This window comes from Prionailurus viverrinus, chromosome A3 (assembly GCF_022837055.1).
Source record: "Prionailurus viverrinus isolate Anna chromosome A3, UM_Priviv_1.0, whole genome shotgun sequence".
NCBI classification, from domain to species: domain Eukaryota; kingdom Metazoa; phylum Chordata; class Mammalia; order Carnivora; family Felidae; genus Prionailurus; species Prionailurus viverrinus.
This window is the reverse complement of record NC_062563.1, coordinates 95,205,935-95,228,480: the sequence shown is the minus strand read 5'-3', so window position 1 is coordinate 95,228,480 and position 22,546 is coordinate 95,205,935. Positions and strand designations below refer to the sequence as shown.

The 22,546-nt window shown below is 40.1% G+C and overlaps 1 protein-coding gene across 2 annotated transcripts; it reads left to right on the top strand.

Annotated features, from left to right (window-relative positions):
• Nucleotides 1-401: 401 nt before the first annotated feature.
• Nucleotides 402-9,361, top strand: LOC125162426 (lithostathine-like). Of its 2 annotated transcripts, none has more exons than XM_047853443.1 (6): nt 402-757; nt 6,964-7,051; nt 7,607-7,725; nt 7,938-8,075; nt 8,675-8,801; nt 9,083-9,361. In XM_047853443.1, the coding sequence occupies exons 2-6, from the start codon at nt 6,973-6,975 to the stop codon at nt 9,148-9,150; spliced, it is 531 nt and encodes a 176-aa protein (XP_047709399.1). In that variant the 5' UTR covers nt 402-757; nt 6,964-6,972; the 3' UTR covers nt 9,151-9,361. The 2 variants fall into 2 exon arrangements, with proteins under 2 accessions (XP_047709399.1, XP_047709397.1); XM_047853441.1 differs by lacking the exon at nt 402-757 and adding an exon at nt 6,653-6,664.
• Nucleotides 9,362-22,546: the final 13,185 nt, after the last annotated feature.

The following is a 22,546-nucleotide window of genomic DNA, read 5'->3' as shown; positions in this document are numbered from 1 at the left end:
TAAACAACAGCGGTGAGAGTGGGCATCCCTGTCGTGTTCCCGATCTCAGGGAAAAAGCTCTCAGTTTTTCCCCGTTGAGGATGATGTTAGCTGTGGGCTTTTCATAAATGGCTTTTATGATCTTTAAGTATGTTCCTTCTATCCTGACTTTCTCAAGGGTTTTTATTAAGAATATTTATTTATTTTTGAGAGAGAGACAGAGTGTGAGTGGGGAGGGGGGAGAAAGACAGAGGGAGACACAGAATCCAAATCAGGCTTTGGGCTCTGAGCTGTCAGCACAGAGCCCAACACGGGGCTCAAAGTCACAAACCCCAAGATTATGACCTAAGCCGAAGTCAGATGCTTAACTGACTGAGCCACCTAGGTGCCCCTGGACTTCATTTCTAAACACAGATGTGAAACTGGACTCTAGAACTTTACCACGATCTTAGAACTTTTATCTAGACCTGAATATTGACTGTAAATCAAAAATGAATTTGACCTAGATCTCAGACCAGCTATTAGACCTGGACCTTGTGTCTGGACAAGATCCAGAGTGGAAATATACCTAGGAATACAACCTTGGGGATGGTGTTTGTCCTTAGGTAGATATGGACTTTGGACCGGCCTTTGGAACCAGGACCTAGACTTCACTTTGGTCATAGATGCTGACTGTGGACCTCTAATCTGGAAATGGATTTTGGATGGAGAACTTGGACCTGCATATTCTAGTTTCTTGAACACAATCTTCAGTTGGAATTTAAAGTTTTTTGAATTGGTAATGTTACTTTGGAGAAGAGTTCTGAGACCAACCTTTTTTCTTATACTGCTTTTTTTCCACAAATGATGCTTTCATTGAACTTAATTTACTATAACTATTTGGAAAAAGTACAATTTGAAATGGATGTGTTTTTCTGAGCTCTTTTGATTAGACTGGGTTCATGATTAAACATCTGTTTCTTTTACAATTGGAACAAAAATTATCAAAACCAGTGCCTTTTGGAATCACACCAACTTGTTAACTGTCTGCTAAGATCAGGTCACACCCCTCCTGCTTTATGCTATCAAAATCTTTATACTAATTCTTCAGGGATCTTACTATATTATAAATAATTGATTAGTTATACTACTATTTGATTATTTTACTTCTAATTTTTTATGTCCCAGTTGACAGCAAAGTAGTCGGTGGTACAAATCTGGTTTATTGCCTGTTTTTATATGGCCTATAAGCAAAGAATTTTCTTACATTTTTAAATGGTTGGAAAATAATCAAAAGAAGAGTATTTTGATATTGTAATAATGTTGTATGGTGACAGATGGTATCTACAGTTATCATGGTGAGCACTGAGTAATACATAGAATTGTTGAATCAGTGTGTTGTACACCTGAAACTAACACTGTGTGACACATAGAAATGATATGAAATTCAAACTTCAGTGTTAATAATTAATGTTCAACTAGAACACAAACATGTCCATCATTTGCATATTGCCTTTGGCTGCTTTCATGCTATAATGGCAGAGTTCAGAGACAGAATGCCCCACAGAGCCCAGACTATTTACTATCTGGTCCTTTACAGAAGTTTGCTAACCACTTTCCTACACAGCAAAGATGAAGACCATGTTTGTCATTATTACCACTGCATTTAGATTTTAGACATTAGAAACAAATTTTTTTTAATGTTCATTATTTTTGAGACAGAGACAGAGTACAAGCCGGGGAGAGGATGAGTGAGGGAGGGAGACACAGAATCCAAAGCAGGCTCCAGGCTCTGAGCTGTCAGCACAGAGTCTGACATGGGGCTCGAACTCACCAACGGTGAGAGATCACAACCTGAGCCGAAGTCAGACACTTAATGGAATGAGCCACCCACGCAACCCCCGATTTTAGAGATTTTAAAATGGGGTAAATTACAAATCTTAAAATCAGTGAAAAGTGGTAAATTTCCACCAATAGAAGAAAGGATACATACTTTTGAAATACTTAGATGAGTAAATACTACATTGCATTTAAAATCAAAGAATTAGACTATTTATCTCAAAATAGATTTTAAAACCTAAGGTCAAATGAACAAAAAAATTGTAGAATGTTATATGAAATATGACACATATATGTTAATCTAGAAATATAAGATAATACTACATAGAGTGATATATCTATGTTCAACAAATGCTCAAAAATATAAATTGGAAGAATGATTAGAAAATTCATAATGGAGAAGGAGTAAAAATTAGGTAAGAAGTATGAAATAGCTACTAGGTTATTTCTTCATTACTTCTTGTTTACTTCTTTATTTCTTAAAAAAATAAAGATGTGAAAATGGCAAGATATAATTGCTGTTCATTCTAGATGGTGAATACATACATGTTTATTAATTTTTTCTGTATCATAAAAACAATGCATAATAAAAAGAAAAGCAGCACAGCTATGAAAGCATTTCTGATTTTTATTTTTATTTGCTGCCAAAAGAAATACAAACTCTGGAAATGCATTTCAGATCTGCAGAGTTTCCACCAACAAACTGATTATAAATGATGGTGACCAGCTGGAAATATAATCTCACTTTTTTCCCAAATGAAGAACATTTTGTATTATGACTAGTTTATCCTAAAAGACAATTAAGTAACAAAAAATAGCCTTTATCAAACACTCAAATATATTGGAAGAACTAACATGATACGCAACAGGGAATTGTTCTAAGGCCAATGTGAGGCGCTGAAACCAAACGAAAATTGACAGTTTCCTGATAAGAGCTTTATTGCCCCCAATAACTGCACAGGTGATAAAAATAGTTACTGTTCATTACTTGCATATAATTAACCAGATGTCAGCAGCTATGGTATCAACTCTCCAGGGCTCTGATAACTTCCCTCATTGGCCTCAGGGACTTTGAGGTTTGCCAGCCTGCCTTGTTTCACAAAGTGTATGGCACCTCATTTTTTTTTTGTTGTTCCCATTTTTTTCTGACAGGCTTAGGATAAGGTGAAAGGACCAAAGTCGCATCTTGGGTATTTGGTTAATATATCCCAACTGGGTGTGCTTTAGTGATAAATCTCCAATAAAATATACTTCAAGGCTATTCCAGGAACCCTTCACATTTCACCATCCTTGGGAGAAACATACTAGATTTCCGCAAAGTGGTCATTTTCCCCTTGTATAAATTCTAGGAATAACCATACAAAGGCTTATCTGCAAATATTGTTGGACTTGGAAGTTAATAGAGATAAGAAGTACAACCTGGACATCATATCTTTTGGCAAAGGAAACTTCTTAAAGCTCAATCTTGGCTATTCCAAGAGTAAGGATTCCTCTCCCACCACCAGGAAGTGGATTGTAAATAACCTAAGACCAGCTCCCTTAAAGATAGCATTTAAGCAAACTTCTCAGTGCCTGGTTAATGAGGATTGTTTGGAAGAACAATTACAAATAAAACAATAACAACTAACTTTTACTGAGTTTAGTGAGCTGTCATTAGAAACCAAAGTCTTATATTGCAGTTAGGGATATTATAGCCTCAAGGTTTATTATAATATAACATTATTTGAATTAAAATAAAAACAAAACTGAGTTTTAATAACTTCTCATAGGAGTATCTGAATTTAACTGCCTTCTAGCTGGCAACAGGGAAGATTCAGGAGGACAGTAAACCAAGCACAGTTTGAAAAGAAGAGAAATTTTAGAGAGCCACATATAATTCCTTCTCCTATAGATAAGTGAAGGACTCAGAGGTTTTCCATTTTCACAACTATTTAAACTCTGCTTTGAAAGATGGTATCTGATGGTCACTCTTTTTAACTCTGAAGATACAATTTTTATCTGGTTGGACATAGAATATCAATTACCTCATTGCTTTTTCTTGTTTTTATTTAATTGTTTACATAGCTGTTAAATATTATTTATTTATAATACTTTAGTATTTCATTTGAATTTGTAAAATTTATTTTTAATGTGTAGAGTACATATGATTCTACATGAATATTGCTCTATATATGCTATTTATAGTTTATGGTAATGATGAGAAAAATGCATACGTGTTATTATTGATAGTGAACATGTAAGTTAAACTATACCTGCTTATTTTTTTGAAGTTTATTTATTTTGAGAGAGACAGAGAGAATGCATAAGCTGGGGAGGGGCAGAGAGAGAGGGAAAGAGAGAATCTCAAGCATGCTCCACACTCAGCTCAGAGCCCAATGCGGGGCTCAATCTCATGATCGTCAGCTGAAATGAAGAGTTGGATACTCAGCCAACTGAGCCACCCAGGTGCCCCTATAACTTTTGTTTGGAAAATTTTAGACATATGGAAAAAATTGAAAGAATATTATAATACCATTACACCTTACACTTAGATTTGGTAATTGTTACCATATTGTAATATATTTGCTTTATTTATCATTCCCTGACCTCTTCTCCACCCCACACACAGACATTTTCTTTAATAATTTGAAAATAAGTTGTGGATATCATGACATTTCACCTCTAAATACCTCACTATAAATATCAGAAGTATAAGGAAATCTACTGACTATAATACCATTATCACAAGAAAGAGAATTTAAAATTCTAGGATTATCAAATATCAGTCCATATTTACATTTCACAGTTGTCCCTGAAATGACTTACTTTATTAATCAAGATCCAATTAAAATTTACTCACTCAATCAGGTTGCTATATCTCTTTAGGTTCTTTTAATTTATTTATTTTATTTTATTTTTTTTAAATTTTTTTTTCAACGTTTATTTATTTTTGGGACAGAGAGAGACAGAGCATGAACGGGGGTGGGGCAGAGACAGAGGGAGACACAGAATCGGAAACAGGCTCCAGGCTCTGAGCCATCAGCCCAGAGCCTGACGCGGGGCTCGAACTCACGGACCGCGAGATCGTGACCTGGCTGAAGTCGGACGCTTAACCGACTGCGCCACCCAGGCGCCCCAGGTTATTTTAATTTAAAATGGATTCTTTGTGGGGCGCCTGGGTGGCTCAGTCGGTTAGGCATCAGACTTTGGCTCAGGTCATGATCTCACGGTCTGTGAGTTTGAGCCCCGTGTTGGGCTCAGTGCTGACATCTCAGAGCCTGGAGCCTGCTTCTGATTGTGTGTCTCCCTCTCTCTCTGCCCCTCCCCAACTCATGCTCTGTCGCTCTCTGTCTCAGAAATAAGTAAACATTAAAAAAAAAATTTAACGGATTCTTTGCTCTATTACACTGAATTTTTCAGGAATTCAGGACCAGAGTCCATTCCAGATTTGTTAATTGTCATTATTAACTTCTCCTCAAGTAATTCTTTTGATGTAGCAAGATTAATTTCCTAATCATTTTAACTATCATATTTTATGATATACTATTTTTATACTTTTAAACTTCAATTTCCACTGAGCTCTCACTGTTAGTCATAGGATTGCATTTACATATTTTTGTATATGTTTGTAAAGTAATAATTTTTTCCCGTTTTAACAAAAGAATCTGTTGGCTATATTTCTTATTAGATCATTTGTGGGATCCACTGAGTTTGGATTCTGAGGAGATGAATCAATGATGAACTTAACTGCATGACCTCATCACAAAGCTCTACCATAGACATCTACACACAAGCTTGCCTATAAAAATATAGTATAAAAAAGGGTTTGTAGACACTCCCAGCCTAACTTTGTCTAGGACTGGCCAAAACGCCCCTGAAACACATCATATGAGCCACATGTTTTTCACTGTGGCAAAATTGCAAACTCAGAAAGTAAACCTGTCTGAGGAACTTTTCTCAGTACCCCCACAGGAAGCTGGCCCCTCTCCCAGTAAGAATGTAACAGAAATAAATGTCTTTTAATCTAAAGCCGAACAATAGCCTTGCAAGGAGGTTGTTAGCAGCCCAGGGCAGTGAGCATCTTGATGCCACACCTCTAACTTACCGGCAATGTAGGACGATATCTACAATTTCAACCAATTGCTGCTCTGACCCTTCTTTAAGCCTCATGCTTTCTTCCTTTGGCTCTTCATCTTACTCTAGTCCTCCTTATGCTTTAATTTCCATTTCTTCTTAATCTATCACATAATGAGTATCCATCAGGTAAGCTCCATCGCTCAGGAGACTGGAAAGACAAGTTTAATCATCTCATTTTCCTTAATATCTTGGGTTACCTATTGAGTCATCAGATGATTCTGAATTTTCATTAAAATTCGCCACCGAGTTTAAGAGGAAACCCTGAAACGATCTGTCCTATTAGTTTCAGTTCCTTCTATGCCCTCACCTGTAATTCCCATACTCACCTCCACTTATCATGAAATTATAATTAGTTATATTAATTATATTATACAAAATAGAAAGAAATACATATTTATGCCAAAGAGAGTCCTTGAGATATCCACCAGAAGAACGACTCCATTTTCCAGTGCCACAATTTGTAACCAGTCCATAACAAGGAAGAGACAGGGAAAGACCAAATGTCACTTATTGTTGGGAAAAGTGCTGGCCTGCTAACTGGAAAGAGGCAGTATCTGTGGCAATTCCCAGGCTTTGCTGGGAAGAGACTCCTCCATGTGGTGGCAATTTCCTTGAACAAATAGAAGCCCCTCCCATGACCCCTGTCCCCTCCACATTCCTGTAATTCATTTGAGTGCCCCTCCTTCCAATTTTCTTATAAAAGCACAGTCTTCTCTGACATGACAAACCACTGCAAATCCCTGCAAGACAGGTGAGTGGAGGCTGACAGAAGATGAGACCATGGCAAGAGCTATACTGTACATATTTGGGGGAAGCTACAGGAGGATCTCTGTCAGATACAGGAGCTCTGAGACTCAGCACAGGCAGGCTTGGGAGGTCTCATGGGGTAGGAGCATGTACAGATTTTCTAGTTCTTTCCAGAGGTATACAAGGGAATGGATGTCACTAAGATGAACTTATTCCTAGGGGACTAACAAAGGAAAGACAAGGATCTCTATATGTCCTCTCTCTGATCACACTTCTCTTAGTGAAATCTGATTGCTTCCTCAGGTCACAGACATGATGCGGCCTCACATGGACCTCCCCAGCATGTCCTGGATGCTGTTCTCCTGCCTGATGTTGCTGTCTCAGGTCCAAGGTGAGATTTCTCTGCCTCTGACACTGGGTCCTTGCGAATGCTCAGGGCCAAGAGGAGAAGGAAGACTCTCGTGGTACTGGTGACATATATCCCCACACCATGAAATGGCCTGTGACTCGTCCATCACCACACCATCCTTCAGGGTAACCAGGGGTGGCAGGCATCACAGTGGTCCACTAGCACTGCAAGGAGGTCCTTTGCTTCTTGTCAGTGCACTCTCATTTATGTTGGTAGGCGAAAGAGGAAAGTGTGAAGGGACAGAAATAAAATAAGGGGAAGGAAAATGAGGACCCAGGGCAAGAATGTGTATCCTAGAGCAGGGAAGGGTTGGACTGTGAATGGGAAAGATGAAAAGAAAAGAGAGGTTTCCTCATTTAGTGGGGCTGGTTCAAGAACAAGAAATCCTGAAAGTGTTGGCAGTGGTGAGAGGCAGTCAGGACTTTGGCATCACTTCCCCAAGCACCGACCCCATAGACGTTCCTTTAGGTCACCTCCCACCCTGATCCCCAGTCTCCTATTCACCTCTTCTCTCTCTTTTGTGTCCTTCCATCCTAGGTGAAGACTCGCCAAAGGAAGTGCCCACTCCACGGATCACGTGTCCCAAAGGCTCCAAGGCCTATGCCTCCCACTGCTATGCCTTGTTTATGACACCAAAATCCTGGATGAATGCAGATGTGAGTACTTGAATTTGCAGGTCGAGGTTTTAAGGGAAAGTACACTAGAGACCTGGCGGTGTGGGGGGGGGTGTCCCATTCCCCAGAGTTCCTTGGGGGTGACGGTGAGCATCCTCATCTTTTGCATACATACCTCTTCTCCCCTACCTCTGCACTGCCCGTCTCCCAGTGATGTCTCAGGCCTCCCCTGAGTCTCTCCCTTCCCCACACAGATGGCCTGCCAGAAGAGACCCTCGGGACACCTTGTGTCTGTGCTCAGTGGGGCTGAGGCATCCTTTGTGGCCTCCCTAGTACAGAACAGTGCGAACACTTACTCAAACATCTGGATGGGGCTCCATGATCCCACAGAGGTATGAATACATCTTCTCTCTATAACCTCTCAAGCTGCTATTGCCACCCGAGCCCACTCCCTGTCCCCTGTGTCTGCCCAGTAAATGCCCCAGAGAGCCTTGGAGCTCAGAGATCCAGGAGGATATTAGGAGAAAAGGGAGGACCTTGTGGCCAGCTGAACAGCTGAGTTCTGTGGAAGTCTCTTGACTCTGCTGAAGTTAGTCTGCTTCTTAATTTGCATGTGAGGCCATGTAATTCAGTTCTCTGAGCTTCACAGAGTCTACACATATTGTGCCGAGTGATTCCTAAATGAAGAGAGGATCCATTTTTGCTCTATGGAACAGACACTGTCTTTGAGGTTCAGAAGCTAATCACATATGCATCACTCATTGCTGTTCAGTCAGTGAGAGGTTACTCTGAATGGGTCTATTGGTCTTTGTGTTTATGGGCTTCAGGAGTTGTCAATAAGAGCAAGGAGTTAGGAGGAGTCTCCCAGAGGAGAGCTTTGGCTCCCAGGCAGCATCTAGAGGAGCAGACCAAATTCCATGATGCTGGGGAGGGGTTCCTGCAAGGAGCCCTTTAATGGCCATTCAACCTCACTAGACTCCATCCTCTCTAGGGCTATGAGCCCAATGCAGGTGGATGGGAGTGGAGTAGCACGGATGTACTGAATTACCTTGCCTGGGAGAGACACCCCTCCACTAACCCAAACCCCGGCTACTGTGGGAGTCTGTCAGCAAGCACAGGTAAGCAACAGAGGAGCTCCTTTCTGCCAGACCTCTCCATCCTTTTTCCCTATTTCTCAGTGTGACCGTCAGAGAATCCCCTTGAGCAAGAAAATGTACGGTTGGTTTATCTTCTCCCACCCCTTCTCATCTCTCCTTTCTTTGAGTCCCATTCCCCTGGAGTAGGACACTGCTGAGGATGAGGGAGAGGCTGTGAATCCTACGCCAGAATCTGGGCTGCCTGTACCTTGGGTTCATGAGCTGCACCAGCCACATCTACCTGAGCTCCTCTGTCTCTCTAGGATATCTGAAATGGAGAGATTATAACTGCGGTGCGATGCTACCTTATATCTGCAAGTTCAAGGACTAGGTCTGGTGGGACGTCAGGAACCTGAGTTTGCAGGCAGCTCATCATGGACACAGAACCAAGTATGACAACCCACCCTGGAAGGGGACAGCCTCCCATGCCTTCAAACTTGACCACCTCATTTGACCTTCCTTTCTCTTCAGCCTCATTTCAAACTCTTCTATAACTTGAGTTTCAACAGGGAGAATAAAAAAATAAGAAATTTGGTCTGCAATTGCCTCTTTTGTGTGCTTTAGTCTCATAGAAAAACTCTGAAATGGTTCAGGGAGGAGTCTTTGTAGATTTCTCCTTGCCCAATTTCACCCTTGTTCCTAGATAAATAACTAAATATGCATCCATAGCAGCACATTTGTGATAAGGTGTTTCAGCATTGCTCATGTAGGATTTGGGTTGTGCACACTGCCCTCCCACACAGTCTCTTACCCACAAAGTCCCCCCAGGCCAGGTCTCTGATAGTATGACACATCAGTCTAGAGGTTCATACAATGTTAGGATAGTGTTCCTAAACTATCAGAGTGAAGGAAAATGAATAAGCTTCATCAATATCTGTAATATAGACTATGAACAAATAATTTTTAAAAATTAAATATATAAAACAATCAAAATGCAGACCTAATTTTTTTGTTAGTAGTTTTGACAGACATATAAGTGATCTGTCAAATTATTTTACAATTTACTGATAACTTTCAAATTCTATACTTCCTTGTCTTGGTCAGCTGGCACCGGTCCACTGAACTATGTGTTGCCCTGTCCTTAAAGGGCAAAAAAGGCACTACTAGGTCCTTTGGTTTTTGCCCTTAAAACATTCTGACCTCAGTCAGGACTGGAGTTGGGATGACTTTAACATCTGATATGGTTTTTAAAAATATTTTTTGAATAAAACGTTATGTTTTTTTTTGAAGAAATTCCCTCTAACTGAATGAAGGCAAGACCGAGGTTTGTCAAGTATCTGTATATGTCAAGACCACAAATCTGCCTTCCATCTAACACCACCCCTCCATAGCTACATCTTTCTATTATATAAAAAAGTATATTTGGCTAGTACCCTAATCTGGAAAAGAAGTTGTCACACAAGAACCACTGGCAAAATTTTCTCTATGAGCAAAGAATTTTACAACATTGCTAGACAAAGTTATTGCTTCTCAAACAGATAGATGAATGGACATGTGGATGGACAGTGTCATTTTTAAAAAAAAATAATTATTTGGTAAATTTCTTTTGCTTTTCAAAGATAGACTGCTTTGAATAAATGCCCATTTAGCATTTTTTGGTGGAAACACTTTTTCATCATTTTAAATTAATTTATGATGTGCAACACCATGGGTCTTGATCTTCTGTCCTGGTTAAAGTCATAAAAAATGGGTTAGAAAATTTCACAGTGACAGTGCATATGCCAATTCCTATTTTAGTTTGAGTTCCTCCTTTGGAGAGGAACTCTGGGGGCCAGATTATGTTCTTCCAGTTGGAGAATCCCATGGTACAAGATAGGACAATTGTAGCTGCAGGTAAAGATCCCATCATAATTTGGCTCAAAAAGTAAAGGTAAAGGTATGTATTAGATCACCTAACTGAAATATCTAAAAGTAAGGTAAACTTTGAGCTCAGTTCAGTCAGGGCTCAAGTGTCATTTTTCTGGAGCCTTCTTGTCATAAAATATCACTCTTAAATTTTTATCATACCTTCAGTTGTACCTTTTCAGTTATCTTTGCCAACTTACATTGTGAATGCTACTTTATACTTTCCTTTGCCCAAATAGTTATGTAAATTTGCTATGATTATTCTTAGCCTCTCTTGAACCCACTGGCACTTAAAGTTCAGATGACATGATTTTTCAAACCGAGGCTGGTGATGCTATATATTTTAGAGAGGTGAATAAGTCATCTGGTAGAGATATAATCAAAATACTGCCCTCTTATCAGAACAATGAAAAAAATGGAGAATTAAGAGGACACTTGGAAAAATTTGTGATATTGTAACTTACTAAATCTTTTGAAAACTTTTCTCTCAAATCAGGTTTAGACTGGACACCAATGTTCTCCTAAGGATGTATTAAAAATTATAATTTTTACCTGGAACTCCAACAAGGCCACTTGGTATCCATATTCTAAGTCTATAAACCAAATGGCTTCTTAGTGATTCCTTAACAATGCAGGAAATTCATAACCAGTTCTTTGCTGCCAAATATTTTCCCAGAAATAAGTACTGTCTTAAAAAAATGAATTATCATTACAAACATTCATGAAGTATTTATTCCTATCTTCTAAAATAAAATTAAAAATAATATAAACATTCAACAAAGTAAGTTTTAAAAATTGTAGTACAACTATTGAATTGAACATTAACCATTATAAATTATGCTGAAATGTTTCATGTTTGTTAAATTATAAAATGTGCATGTGGTAGGAGGAGGACAATAAATGTATTGTTTAAAACTTTTATTTGTATGATATGACATACAATGTCTCTCTTTGCACCAGCAACATCTGTGACTTGTGTGCCTTTTGTTAACCATCAGGTTCTTTTCACAGAGTACATGATCCTGATCTTCTATCCACTGTGTTTGGAATGTAACAAGGTTTAGCCCACTTGTAATTTTAGTAAACAAATTATATTGAGATTTGGGAATGCATATATAAAATTTTCTTATATAAGCTTTGGCTAAAAAATGTTGCACTGGGGTATATACACATTGTATAAGTGTTTGGAATTTGGTTAACTAACACCAAGAGGTATTCTCTTAAGAAAATATTAACCAGAAATGTTGTCTGCAGGACATGCCTGTAATAGCTTAGGTGCTACTGAGAATTTGTCATAGGGATGATAAAATTTTTCTAGTTGTATAATGCATTATGTGCATTCATTCTTCAATTCCATGCTTTTAAAAACTGTCAAATGCTCAGCATCTCTCACTGCCAACTTCATACAGACTCTTAAACTCATACAAATAATTTCTTTCTAAAAATCATTGGCTATCATAAGTGGAATAACCCTCTTGTTTTATTGGGGAAGAAAAGAATTATTCAAAGAAGAGTTGAAAGATAATTGTCCATGTGCCTCTCATGCTTTTTGCACTTGCTACAAGCAGAGACACTAACCACCCTCTAGTTCGAGACTGTCTTCTCAAGAATGTCTGTTTGTTTAAAAACAAAAAGGCAGGGCCGCCTAGGTGACTCAGTTGGTTGAGTATCCGACTTGATTTCGACTCAGGTCATGATCTTGTGGTTAGTGGGATTGAGCCCCACATCGGCCTCTGAGCCGACAGCACGTAGCCTGCTTGGGATTCTCTCTCTCTCTCTCTCTCTCTCTCTCTCTCTCTCTCTCTCCCTCATAATAACCATTTTCAAAAATTTTTGAAAACAAACCAAAACAAAACCAAAAGGCAGGGTGCCTGGGTGGCTCAGTTGGTTAAGTGTCTGACTCTTGATTTTAGCTCAGGTCATGATCTCATGGGTTCATGAGTTCAAGCCTCTCATTAAGCTCTGTGCTGACAGTGTGGAGGCTCTTTTGGGATTCTGTCTCTCTCCTCTCTCTGCCCCTTCTGTGTTCTTTCTCTCTCTCTCTCTCTCTCTCTCTCTCTCAAAATAAGTGAATAAACCTAGAAATAAAAACAAACAAAAAAGGCCAAAAGCACACTGCACACCTGTCAGAATGGCTAAATCAAAAACACAAGAAACAACAAGTGTTGGAGAGAATGTGGAGAAAAAAGAATCCTTGTGCACTGTTCGTGGGAATGTAAACTGATACGGCCACTGTGGAAGACAGTATGTAAGTTCCTCAAATGTGTAATTTAAGAAACAAAACAAATGAATAAAGAAAAAAAAATTCAAATGTAGAGAATGAATTGGTGGTTACCAGAGGGGAGGTTGGTGGAGGAATGGGTGAACTAGGTGAAGGGGATTAAGAGTACACATCACGATGAGCACTGAGTAATGTACAGAACTGCTGAATCACTATGTTGTATGCCTGAAACTAATATAACACTGTACATTGACTATGCTGGAATTAAAAAAAAAAAAAAAGCTGAGATATCATTTTCTTCCAAAGCAAAAGACAGGCTTGCTTTCAGTTTTGGAAAATAGAGATAGTGTTTCCATCCAGAGAAAAGAAAGAAAGGTATACTTACTCTCTGATATAATAAAGATGTCTCCCCTTGAAATAAAGACTACATTTAAGCCCACTATGAAGATTCAGGTTTCCTAAGCTCCTATAGCATAATTATAAAAATAGTCCTCCCTTATAATATAACCCAGTGCATATATAGGCATCTGTGCCAGCCCCTCTATGTTCCCACACCTATGGGACTTGGGACTTGGGAGTGAGGGGGACCACACTGAGTGGGAGCTCATGCTGCTTAAGTAGTCAAGTCCTTTGCCTTTGGCCAATATCAATGAAACACAAAGTCCAACTTAGCTTGTAAGCAGGGCAATATTTCAGGGAAGTCATAGTTCTTGACCTGAAATTAAGTAACTTTTCTCCTGTAACACACTGAAAGAAACTTAACAAAAGAGTCTTGGGTCTCACTTAATTTCTACTGCTGTTTCCATTGCACGTTACTTTCAGAAAAATGCAGTTTCTTATTTTTTTGTTTTGTTTTGTTTTCTTGGTTTTTTACTTACACCTGTCAGCTGTGCTATCCTGGCCTTTTCCCTCCCCTCCTACCCTTCCCTCCATGTCCTACCATGAATTTTTCTCTTTCCCTGCCTTCATAGATCTTCAAGTGCTACTGACCCCATCCAGTCACAGTGTCTAGTCCTGCATGATTGCAAGGATAGTCCTGTCATTCTTCCCTTTAGTGCATTCTGTCCTTCTCCAAAGGAAAACTGAATCTTAGTCAAATACTCTTCTGAAATATTTGCTAATATCAAATATGATGAACTTCAAGAGGGTCATAGACTGAGGAATTTTGTAAGAAAACAAGTAGGAAGAAAGCCAACCAGAATTGCAGTTTGGGAGTTAGATTGTCCATGTTTTTATTATCCTATTCTCAGTAATACTTAATGGAAGGAATATTATAATCTTTTTAGTTTTTCTATGTTTCTAAAGCATCTTCACAACAATTTTAATGAAACTAATAATTAAATATTTGGAATTTGGGGGATGCCTGGGTGGGCTCAGTCAATTAAGTGTCTGACTCTTGATTTCGGCTCAGGTCATGCTCTCATAGTTCATGAGTTGCAGCCCCACTTCAGGCTTTGTGCTGATGGTGCAGAGCATGCTTGGGGTTCTCTCCCTCCCTCTCTCTCTCTGCCTTCCACTGTTCTCTCTTTCTCTCTCTCAATAAATAAACTTTAAAAATAAATAAGTATATAAATATTTGGAAATATTTGAACATTTGATTATAAAGTACCATACAAAGAGATTGTCTTATTGATATCACAAATTCCCCGCAAAGGCCACTGACATTCTAAATTGTCTTTCATAAAATCCTACCAGAACTTCAAATGTTTAGTGCCACTGGCACCCTAATCATTGTCATGTTAAAAGGCAGACAATGCATTCATCCATCGATGGACATTTGGGCTCTTTCCATACTTTGCCTATTATTGATAGTGTTGCTATAAACATTGGGGTGCATATGTCCCTTTGAAACAGCACACCTGTATCCCTTGGATACATACCTAGTAGTGCAATTGCTGGGTCATAGGGTAGTTCTATTTTTAGTTGTTTTTTTTTTTTTAATTTTTTTTTTCAACATTTATTTATTTTTGGGACAGAGAGAGACAGAGCATGAACGGGGGAGGGGCAGAGAGAGAGGGAGACACAGAATCGGAAACAAGCTCCAGGCTCTGAGCCATCAGCCCAGAGCCTGACGCGGGGCTCGAACTCCCGGACCGCGAGATCGTGACCTGGCTGAAGTCGGACGCTTAACCGACTGCGCCACCCAGGCGCCCCTATTTTTAGTTTTTTGAGGAACCTCCATACTGTTTTCCAGAGTGGCTGCACCCAATGAATGTATAGAGAAGATGTGGTATATGTATAAAATGGAGTATTACTTGCAATCAAAAAGAATGAAATCTTGCCATTTGCAACTGTGTGGATGGAACTGGAGGGTATTATGCTAAATGAAATTAGTCAGTCAGAGAAAAACAAATATCATATGACTTCACTCATATGAGGACTTTAAGAGACAAAACAGATGAACATAAGGGAAGGGAAACAAAATAATAGAAAAACAGGGAGGGGGACAAAACAGAAGAGACTCATAAATATGGAGAACAAACTGAAGGTTACGGGAGGGGCTTTGGGAGAGGGGATGGGCTAAATGGGTAAGGGGAACTAAGGAATCTACTCTTGAAATCATTGTTGCACTATATGCTAATTTGTATGTAAATTAAAAACAAAATTTTTAAAAAGGCAGACAATGACTCTGAATTTCATTAAATAACTGGTAGCTGTTCATATTCAAATGATAAAAATATATAAGAAACTAAACCCAGATCTCCTCAGTACTGCAATCCCACCTTGTCCTGATAACACTGAGTAGTGAAACAAATCAAATCAAGAGGTTTTTACTAAGGACAAAGAGAGAGTATAAAGGCACAGACCACGCTTTAATGTTAAAAGTGTAGTGCTGCTCAGGAGGGGCCTTCTTCAGCCAGCCAGTCTGTGAGACTCCAGGGTGGGGACACATGAAACGGATTCTGGAAGTGGCTGAGCTGAGTGGTAGAAGATCCAATCCTATCCAAGTCAATGAACCAAACAGTGGGAACAAAAATCATGCCAAGAAAGGTTAGCTTTTATTTGAGAATGCCTGACTGGATAAGCCTTCCAAGGAACATTGTAACTTGGGGCAAGAGGGTAGAATGTTTTACGGGGCTTTACCATGGGAAGGAAACTTGAAGTTCAGTTACTATAAAAAATAAAGGAACTGTTTGTGAGGATTAGCAGCCATAACTTGCGCAACCTAAATTTTCACTAAAGGAGAGGGGAGAAGAAATTAGGGGTTGATGTTCTTTAAAAATGGATGCTGGTTGGGAGAATGGCCACAGGGGTAAGTAGATGCAAAGTCAGAGAGGAAATTTCTCAGGTCTCATGTACTTCAGGTGCTTTCATATAAGAAACAGGGGAATTATTCCCATTATACAAGTTTGTATGAGGTCCATCTCAGGAAGGCAAGAATGGCAGAGAAGTCTGGCAGAATTCTAATGACTCCCAATGATCCCTGTTCTTGTTATAATATCTCCCTTTCATCTGTGTTTAGAGGCTGTATATATGCTATCAAACCTGAGTTAAAGTCTTGGAGAGGCAATTAAGGTCACTAATCAGTTGACTGTGAATTAATAAAAATAGAGATTTCTGGGAGATTATTAAAGTGGGTTCTATCTAATACATAAGCCATTTAAAAGCAGAATTCTCAAATCTAACCGAAGATGTAAAGGATCTGTATGCTGAAAACTATAGAAAGCTTATGAAGGAAATTGAAGAAGATTTAAAGAAATGGAAAGACATTCCCTGCTCATGGATTGGAAGAATAAATATTGTCAAAATGTCAATACTATCCAAAGCTATCTACACATTCAATGCAATCCCAATCAAAATTGCACCAGCATTCTTCTCGAAACTAGAACAAGCAATCCTAAAATTCATGTGGAACCACAAAAGGCCCCGAATAGCCAAAGGAATTTTGAAGAAGAAGACCAAAGCAGGAGGCATCACAATCCCAGACTTTAGCCTCTACTACAAAGCTGTCATCATCAAGACAGCATGGTATTGGCACAAAAACAGACACATAGACCAATGGAATAGAATAGAAACCCCAGAACTAGACCCACAAACGTATGGCCAACTCATCTTTGACAAAGCAGGAAAGAACATCCAATGGAAAAAAGACAGCCTCTTTAACAAATGGTGCTGGGAGAACTGGACAGCAACATGCAGAAGGTTGAAACTAGACCACTTTCTCACACCATTCACAAAAATAAACTCAAAATGGATAAAGGACCTAAATGTGAGACAGGAAACCATGAAAACCTTAGAGGAGAAAGCAGGAAAAGACCTCTCTGACCTCAGCCGTAGCAATCTCTTACTCGACACATCCCCAAAGGCAAGGGAATTAAAAGCAAAAGTGAATTACTGGGACCTTATGAAGATTAAAAGCTTCTGCACAGCAAAGGAAACAACCAACAAAACTAAAAGGCAACCAACGGAATGGGAAAAGATATTTACAAATGACATATCGGACAAAGGGCTAGTATCCAAAATCTATAAAGAGCTCACCAAACTCCACACCCGAAAAACAAATAACCCAGTGAAGAAATGGGCAGAAAACATGAATAGACACTTCTCTAAAGAAGACATCCGGATGGCCAACAGGCACATGAAAAGATGTTCAGCGTCGCTCCTTATCAGGGAAATACAAATCAAAACCACACTCAGGTATCACCTCACGCCAGTCAGAGTGGCCAAAATGAACAAATCAGGAGACTATAGATGCTGGAGAGGATGTGGAGAAACGGGAACCCTCTTGCACTGTTGGTGGGAATGCAAATTGGTGCAGCCGCTCTGGAAAGCAGTGTGGAGGTTCCTCAGAAAATTAAAAATAGACCTACCCTATGACCCAGCAATAGCACTGCTAGGAATTTATCCAAGGGATACAGGAGTACTGATGCATAGGGCCACTTGTACCCCAATGTTCATAGCAGCACTCTCAACAATAGCCAAATTATGGAAAGAGCCTAAATGTCCATCAACTGATGAATGGATAAAGAAATTGTGGTTTATATACACAATGGAATATTACGTGGCAATGAGAAAAAATGAAATATGGCCTTTTGTAGCAACGTGGATGGAACTGGAGAGTATGATGCTAAGTGAAATAAGCCATACAGAGAAAGACAGATACCATATGGTTTCACTCTTATGTGGATCCTGAGAAACTTAACAGAAACCCATGGGGGAGGGGAAGGAAAAAAAAAAAAAAGAGGTTAGAATGGGAGAGAGCCAAAGCATAAGAGACTGTTAAAAACTGAGAACAAACTGAGGGTTGATGGGGGGTGGGAGGGAGGAGAGGGTGGGTGATGGGTATTGAGGAGGGCACCTTTTGGGATGAGCACTGGGTGTTGTATGGAAACCAATTTGTCAATAAATTTCATAAAAAAAATAAAATAAAATAAAAGCAGAATTCTCTGATTGGAAGCATAAGGAGAAGTCTTAGAAATTCAAAGCACCAAAAAGATTCATTGTGCCATTGCTGGCTTAGAAGCTAGAGGTGACCTCATGCCGAAAAATGGAGCTGAGAATGGCTCCTCAGCTGGCAGCCAGCAAGGAAGTAGGGACCTCAGTCCTATAACTGCAACAAAGTGAATTTTGCGAAAATAGCCTAAATGAGAATGCGAGTTTGTTACACAGTAAAAGTGAACACCCTGAGTTTCCAAGGGATGAAATATGTGAGGGGTAGGCTAGAATCCCTGTTTTGAGCCACAATCACCTTCTCTGAGAATCAAGGACCTTGTGCCTCCTAGATAATACTACAGATCTTAACCTATTTTCCAGTATTTCTTAAGCCTCTATCAGGCCTTGCTTAAGGAAAAATATTCTGAAAGAGAATTCTCTGATCTAATTAGCAAAATTCTGTAATTAGCATTCTGTAATTAGCAAAATAAGGAAAACACAGATGATGAAAAGAACCAATAGAACGTTCTATCAGATGGCAGGATCTGAGGGCAAGTAAGCAGGGTCCCATCAGGAAGATGCTGAGAAGATCCTGGGAGGCCTTGCTACAAAAGGCAGAGTGTGATCTTGATTATCTTAAAGGGTGCTCAGTAGAGGAAGAACAGCATGGGCTTTCCGGCTTACCTGTGAAATGGTAGAAGTTAAAATGAAAGAGTGGTTTGGTAAATACAGTGAGATATATCAGGGTGATGCAGGCAGAGGACTGGTCAGGAAACAGATGGCGGGAGAAAGCCAGCAAACAAGGACCCAGCAGGACTCCACAGGTGGGCCGTATTCAGGGACAAAAGAAAGAACAATGTGATCTTTTTAAAAAATTTTTTTAATCTTTATTTATTTTTGAGAGAGAGAGAGCACGAGCACATGAGCAGGGGAGGGGCAGAGACAGAGAGGGAGACACAGAATCTGAAATAGGCTCCAGGCTCTGAGCTGTCAGCACAGAGCCCAAGTGGGGCTCGAACTGGCGCATAGTGAGATCATGACCTGCGCCGAAGTCAGAGGATTAACGGACTGAGCCACCCAGGTGCCCCAAGAACAACATGATCTTAAAAAGAAGAGGAAAAAAGGCAGACTGGAAGAGAGAAGAGCTAAATTTTATCCACTTTTTCTTCCATGGTATAAAGTTGAATGAGTCGGTTACATGAATCTCAAAGTGCTTTCTCCACTTTCCCAAGCAGGGTCACTAGTATCTTATCTCTCTGCCTCCCTTGTCCCTGCGTTCCTCAGATTATCCTATTACAGACTCACACACTCTCTGCCTGTCTCCTCATACTATCCCCCAAATCCAGCCGTCACTATTCCTGGAAGGACTCTGTTCCTTCCTGGGCTGTTCAGGGCCATGGGAACTGGGCATCTGGTTGCTTCTGGGGAAGGGCAAAGCCTCCTTCAATTTGTACAGTCTGCCAACCTGCTTACTGGAAGGGCAACCACACCTCATCTGTGGCAATTCCCAGGGTGTACCAGGAAGAGGCTACTCCTGATGCCACAATTTCCTTATGTCAGTGTCCTCTGTAGGGCCTCTGAGCTTCTACCCTTGCCTTCCCCCTTGCAACTCAAATTCAAAGTTATACAGAAGAGGAATCTAGAGGCAAAGAGCTGCTTCTGGATTTAAGGAATATACAAATTTTCTGGAGACCCCATACAGAAATTAAATAAGATAGCTGGTAGCTTGATAGAATATGACTTTATAACTATTCAAGGATCTGAGATTTAGAGGAGGGAGAGATCATGGACACTTTTCTGTAATAGCTAGTTCTTTCCCTAAAGTTTTTGTGTCCTTTTATTTCCTTGGACACAAACTGAGCTATGAGAGAAGGAGAGGTGGAGGGTCTGACTTATTCTCTGTCCCTCCTAATCTCCATCCTAATTTCAATTTATCTGACCCCATGCGTTTGTGACCATGGGTGGGCCTCGCTTATACCTATGTTGAGATGAGGAAGAACAATACACCCCTCCGAAACACACATACACATTTGTGATGCTGCTGTATGTGAAAGACAAATTGTGAGTGAAAGTAATTGGTTGCTTTCCATCAATAGATGGATGTGGTAAATATATGAAAAGATAAATGTGGTATATATATGAAATGCAGTATTATGCATCCCTTCTAACAGAGCTGTATGAGATCTTCCCATATGTGACAACATAGATGGGCCTAGAGGGTACTATGCCAAATGAAATACATCAGACAAAAAAAGACAAATCCATATGATTTCATTTATATGTTGAATCTAAAAAACAAAACACATGAACAAACAAACATACAAAATGCAGAAACAAACCCATAAATACAGAGAACAAGCTGATGGTTGCCCAAGGGAAGGGAGATAGGGGGATGAACAAAAGGGGTAAAGGAGAGTAGGAGATACAGGCTTCCAGTTATGGAATGAATTAGTCATGGGGATGAAAGGTACAGCATAGGGAACATCAGTGATACTGTAAGAGCATTGTATGATGACAGATGGAAGCTATACTTGTGGTGAGCATAGCATAATATATAGACTTGTGGAATCACTAAGTTGTACACCTGAAATTAACACTGTATGTAAACTATACTTCAATAAAAATAGTATTGGGTGCTTGTTGTCTTCCGTTTATTTACTTTTTGAGCTCTTCTTGTGGGGTCTTTATGACTATGGCCATGATCAATGATGGGTAGTAAATTATTGAAGTCAATCAAGCCTCAGAGAGCTGGATGTATTGATTATAAAGACACTAAAGAGATCAGCAAGCTTTGTATCTATTAAAAAAAAATGATCCAGGGGAGGAGCCAAGATAGCAAACTGCATGGAAGCTTTTTGTGTGTCTCACGTCCATGAAATACAGCCAGACCAACACTAAACCATCCAACACACCTAGAAAACTGACTGGGGGATTAACACAACAATATGCACAACCTGAACCACAGAATTCAGTGGGTACACGGCACAGAGAGCTGAACTTGGGGAGCGAGAAGCTGTGAAAGGTAGGGAACCACTTATGCGGGCGGAGAGAGGACGGAGACTGGGGAGAGGGGGAGAATATGGGAAAAGCACCCTTCCCCAAAAGAAGCTGGAGATAAAGTGAAAAATTGGAAACAGCCACAGGGACTAAACTAAAAAGGGAGAAAGGAGAAAGGAGAGGGTTTAAATTCCATTAAGACTGTAAACAAGGGGAGTTCAAAGGCTGCAACTCTGCAGCTCGATACCTGATGGTGCTCTAGTGGGAAGGGAGAATCCCCAGGAACAGAGCAGGGTCTGGGAGGTTCTCAGGCCACACAGGAAAAAGTGGTTCCACTGCTGGAAGGACATTTGGTAGAGACTGTTGAAGCCACCTGGTCCCAGCAGACCCCGGAAGGCAGCCACATTCGCTGGTGCTTGGGCAAGGTCATTAAGGGTGAAGCCTAGTGCCAGATGTGTGTTGTGAGTTTCCATAATCCCTGAAACACTGCTGCTACACTACTTCATGAACACATTCTGGGACGGGCTGGCGCCTGGCCGCAGTCTCAGCAACAACAGGGTCCAGTGGGCATTCCTGGGAGCAGCCGACATTCAGCCATTGCTCATTCGGTCACTGTTCAGTGACACCCTCCCGCAGAGGGGCAGAACAGGTCAAAGATGCAGTCCTTCGGAAGTAAGTGGCTGGGGAAAACAGCTGCATCTGAGACAAAACTTGGGAGAGAGGTACTGCCTGGGCCTGGTCACGGAGAGTGAAAAAGCAGGCAGTGGATGAGAGCTGAAGAAAGAGGACAGGTACGCGATTACTGATCCGGAGAACAGACTGGGTAGCTGGGTGGCGCCATTTTCACCACTCCCGCGCATGCACATACGCACCTACGAGCTCTGCAACAATCCACCCCAGTAGGCTAGCAGCGCCATCTAGTGGAGAGCGGAGATATTACACTGAGCCCTGCCCAACGGGGCCAATGGGGCTTTTCAAGAAAACAAGTCTCACCACCAGCTTAATTTATGGACTATAAAGAGCTACATAGACTGAGTTCTAGGGGAAAACGAAGCAATTTCAGTCCTAGTTCAATCTGTCAACAGGTTCATCTATTCAATTTGCTTTCTTTTTTTTCTTTTTTCTTTTTCTCTTTTATAATTCTTTTCTTTTTCTTGAATACAGAAAGAAAAAAAATTATTTTCTTTTCATTTTTTATTAAAGATATCTTTAATTATTATTACTCTATTTTTTACTTTTGTGTAATTTTTTTCAAATTCTACTTTACTTCCATCATTTTATTTTAGTCTAC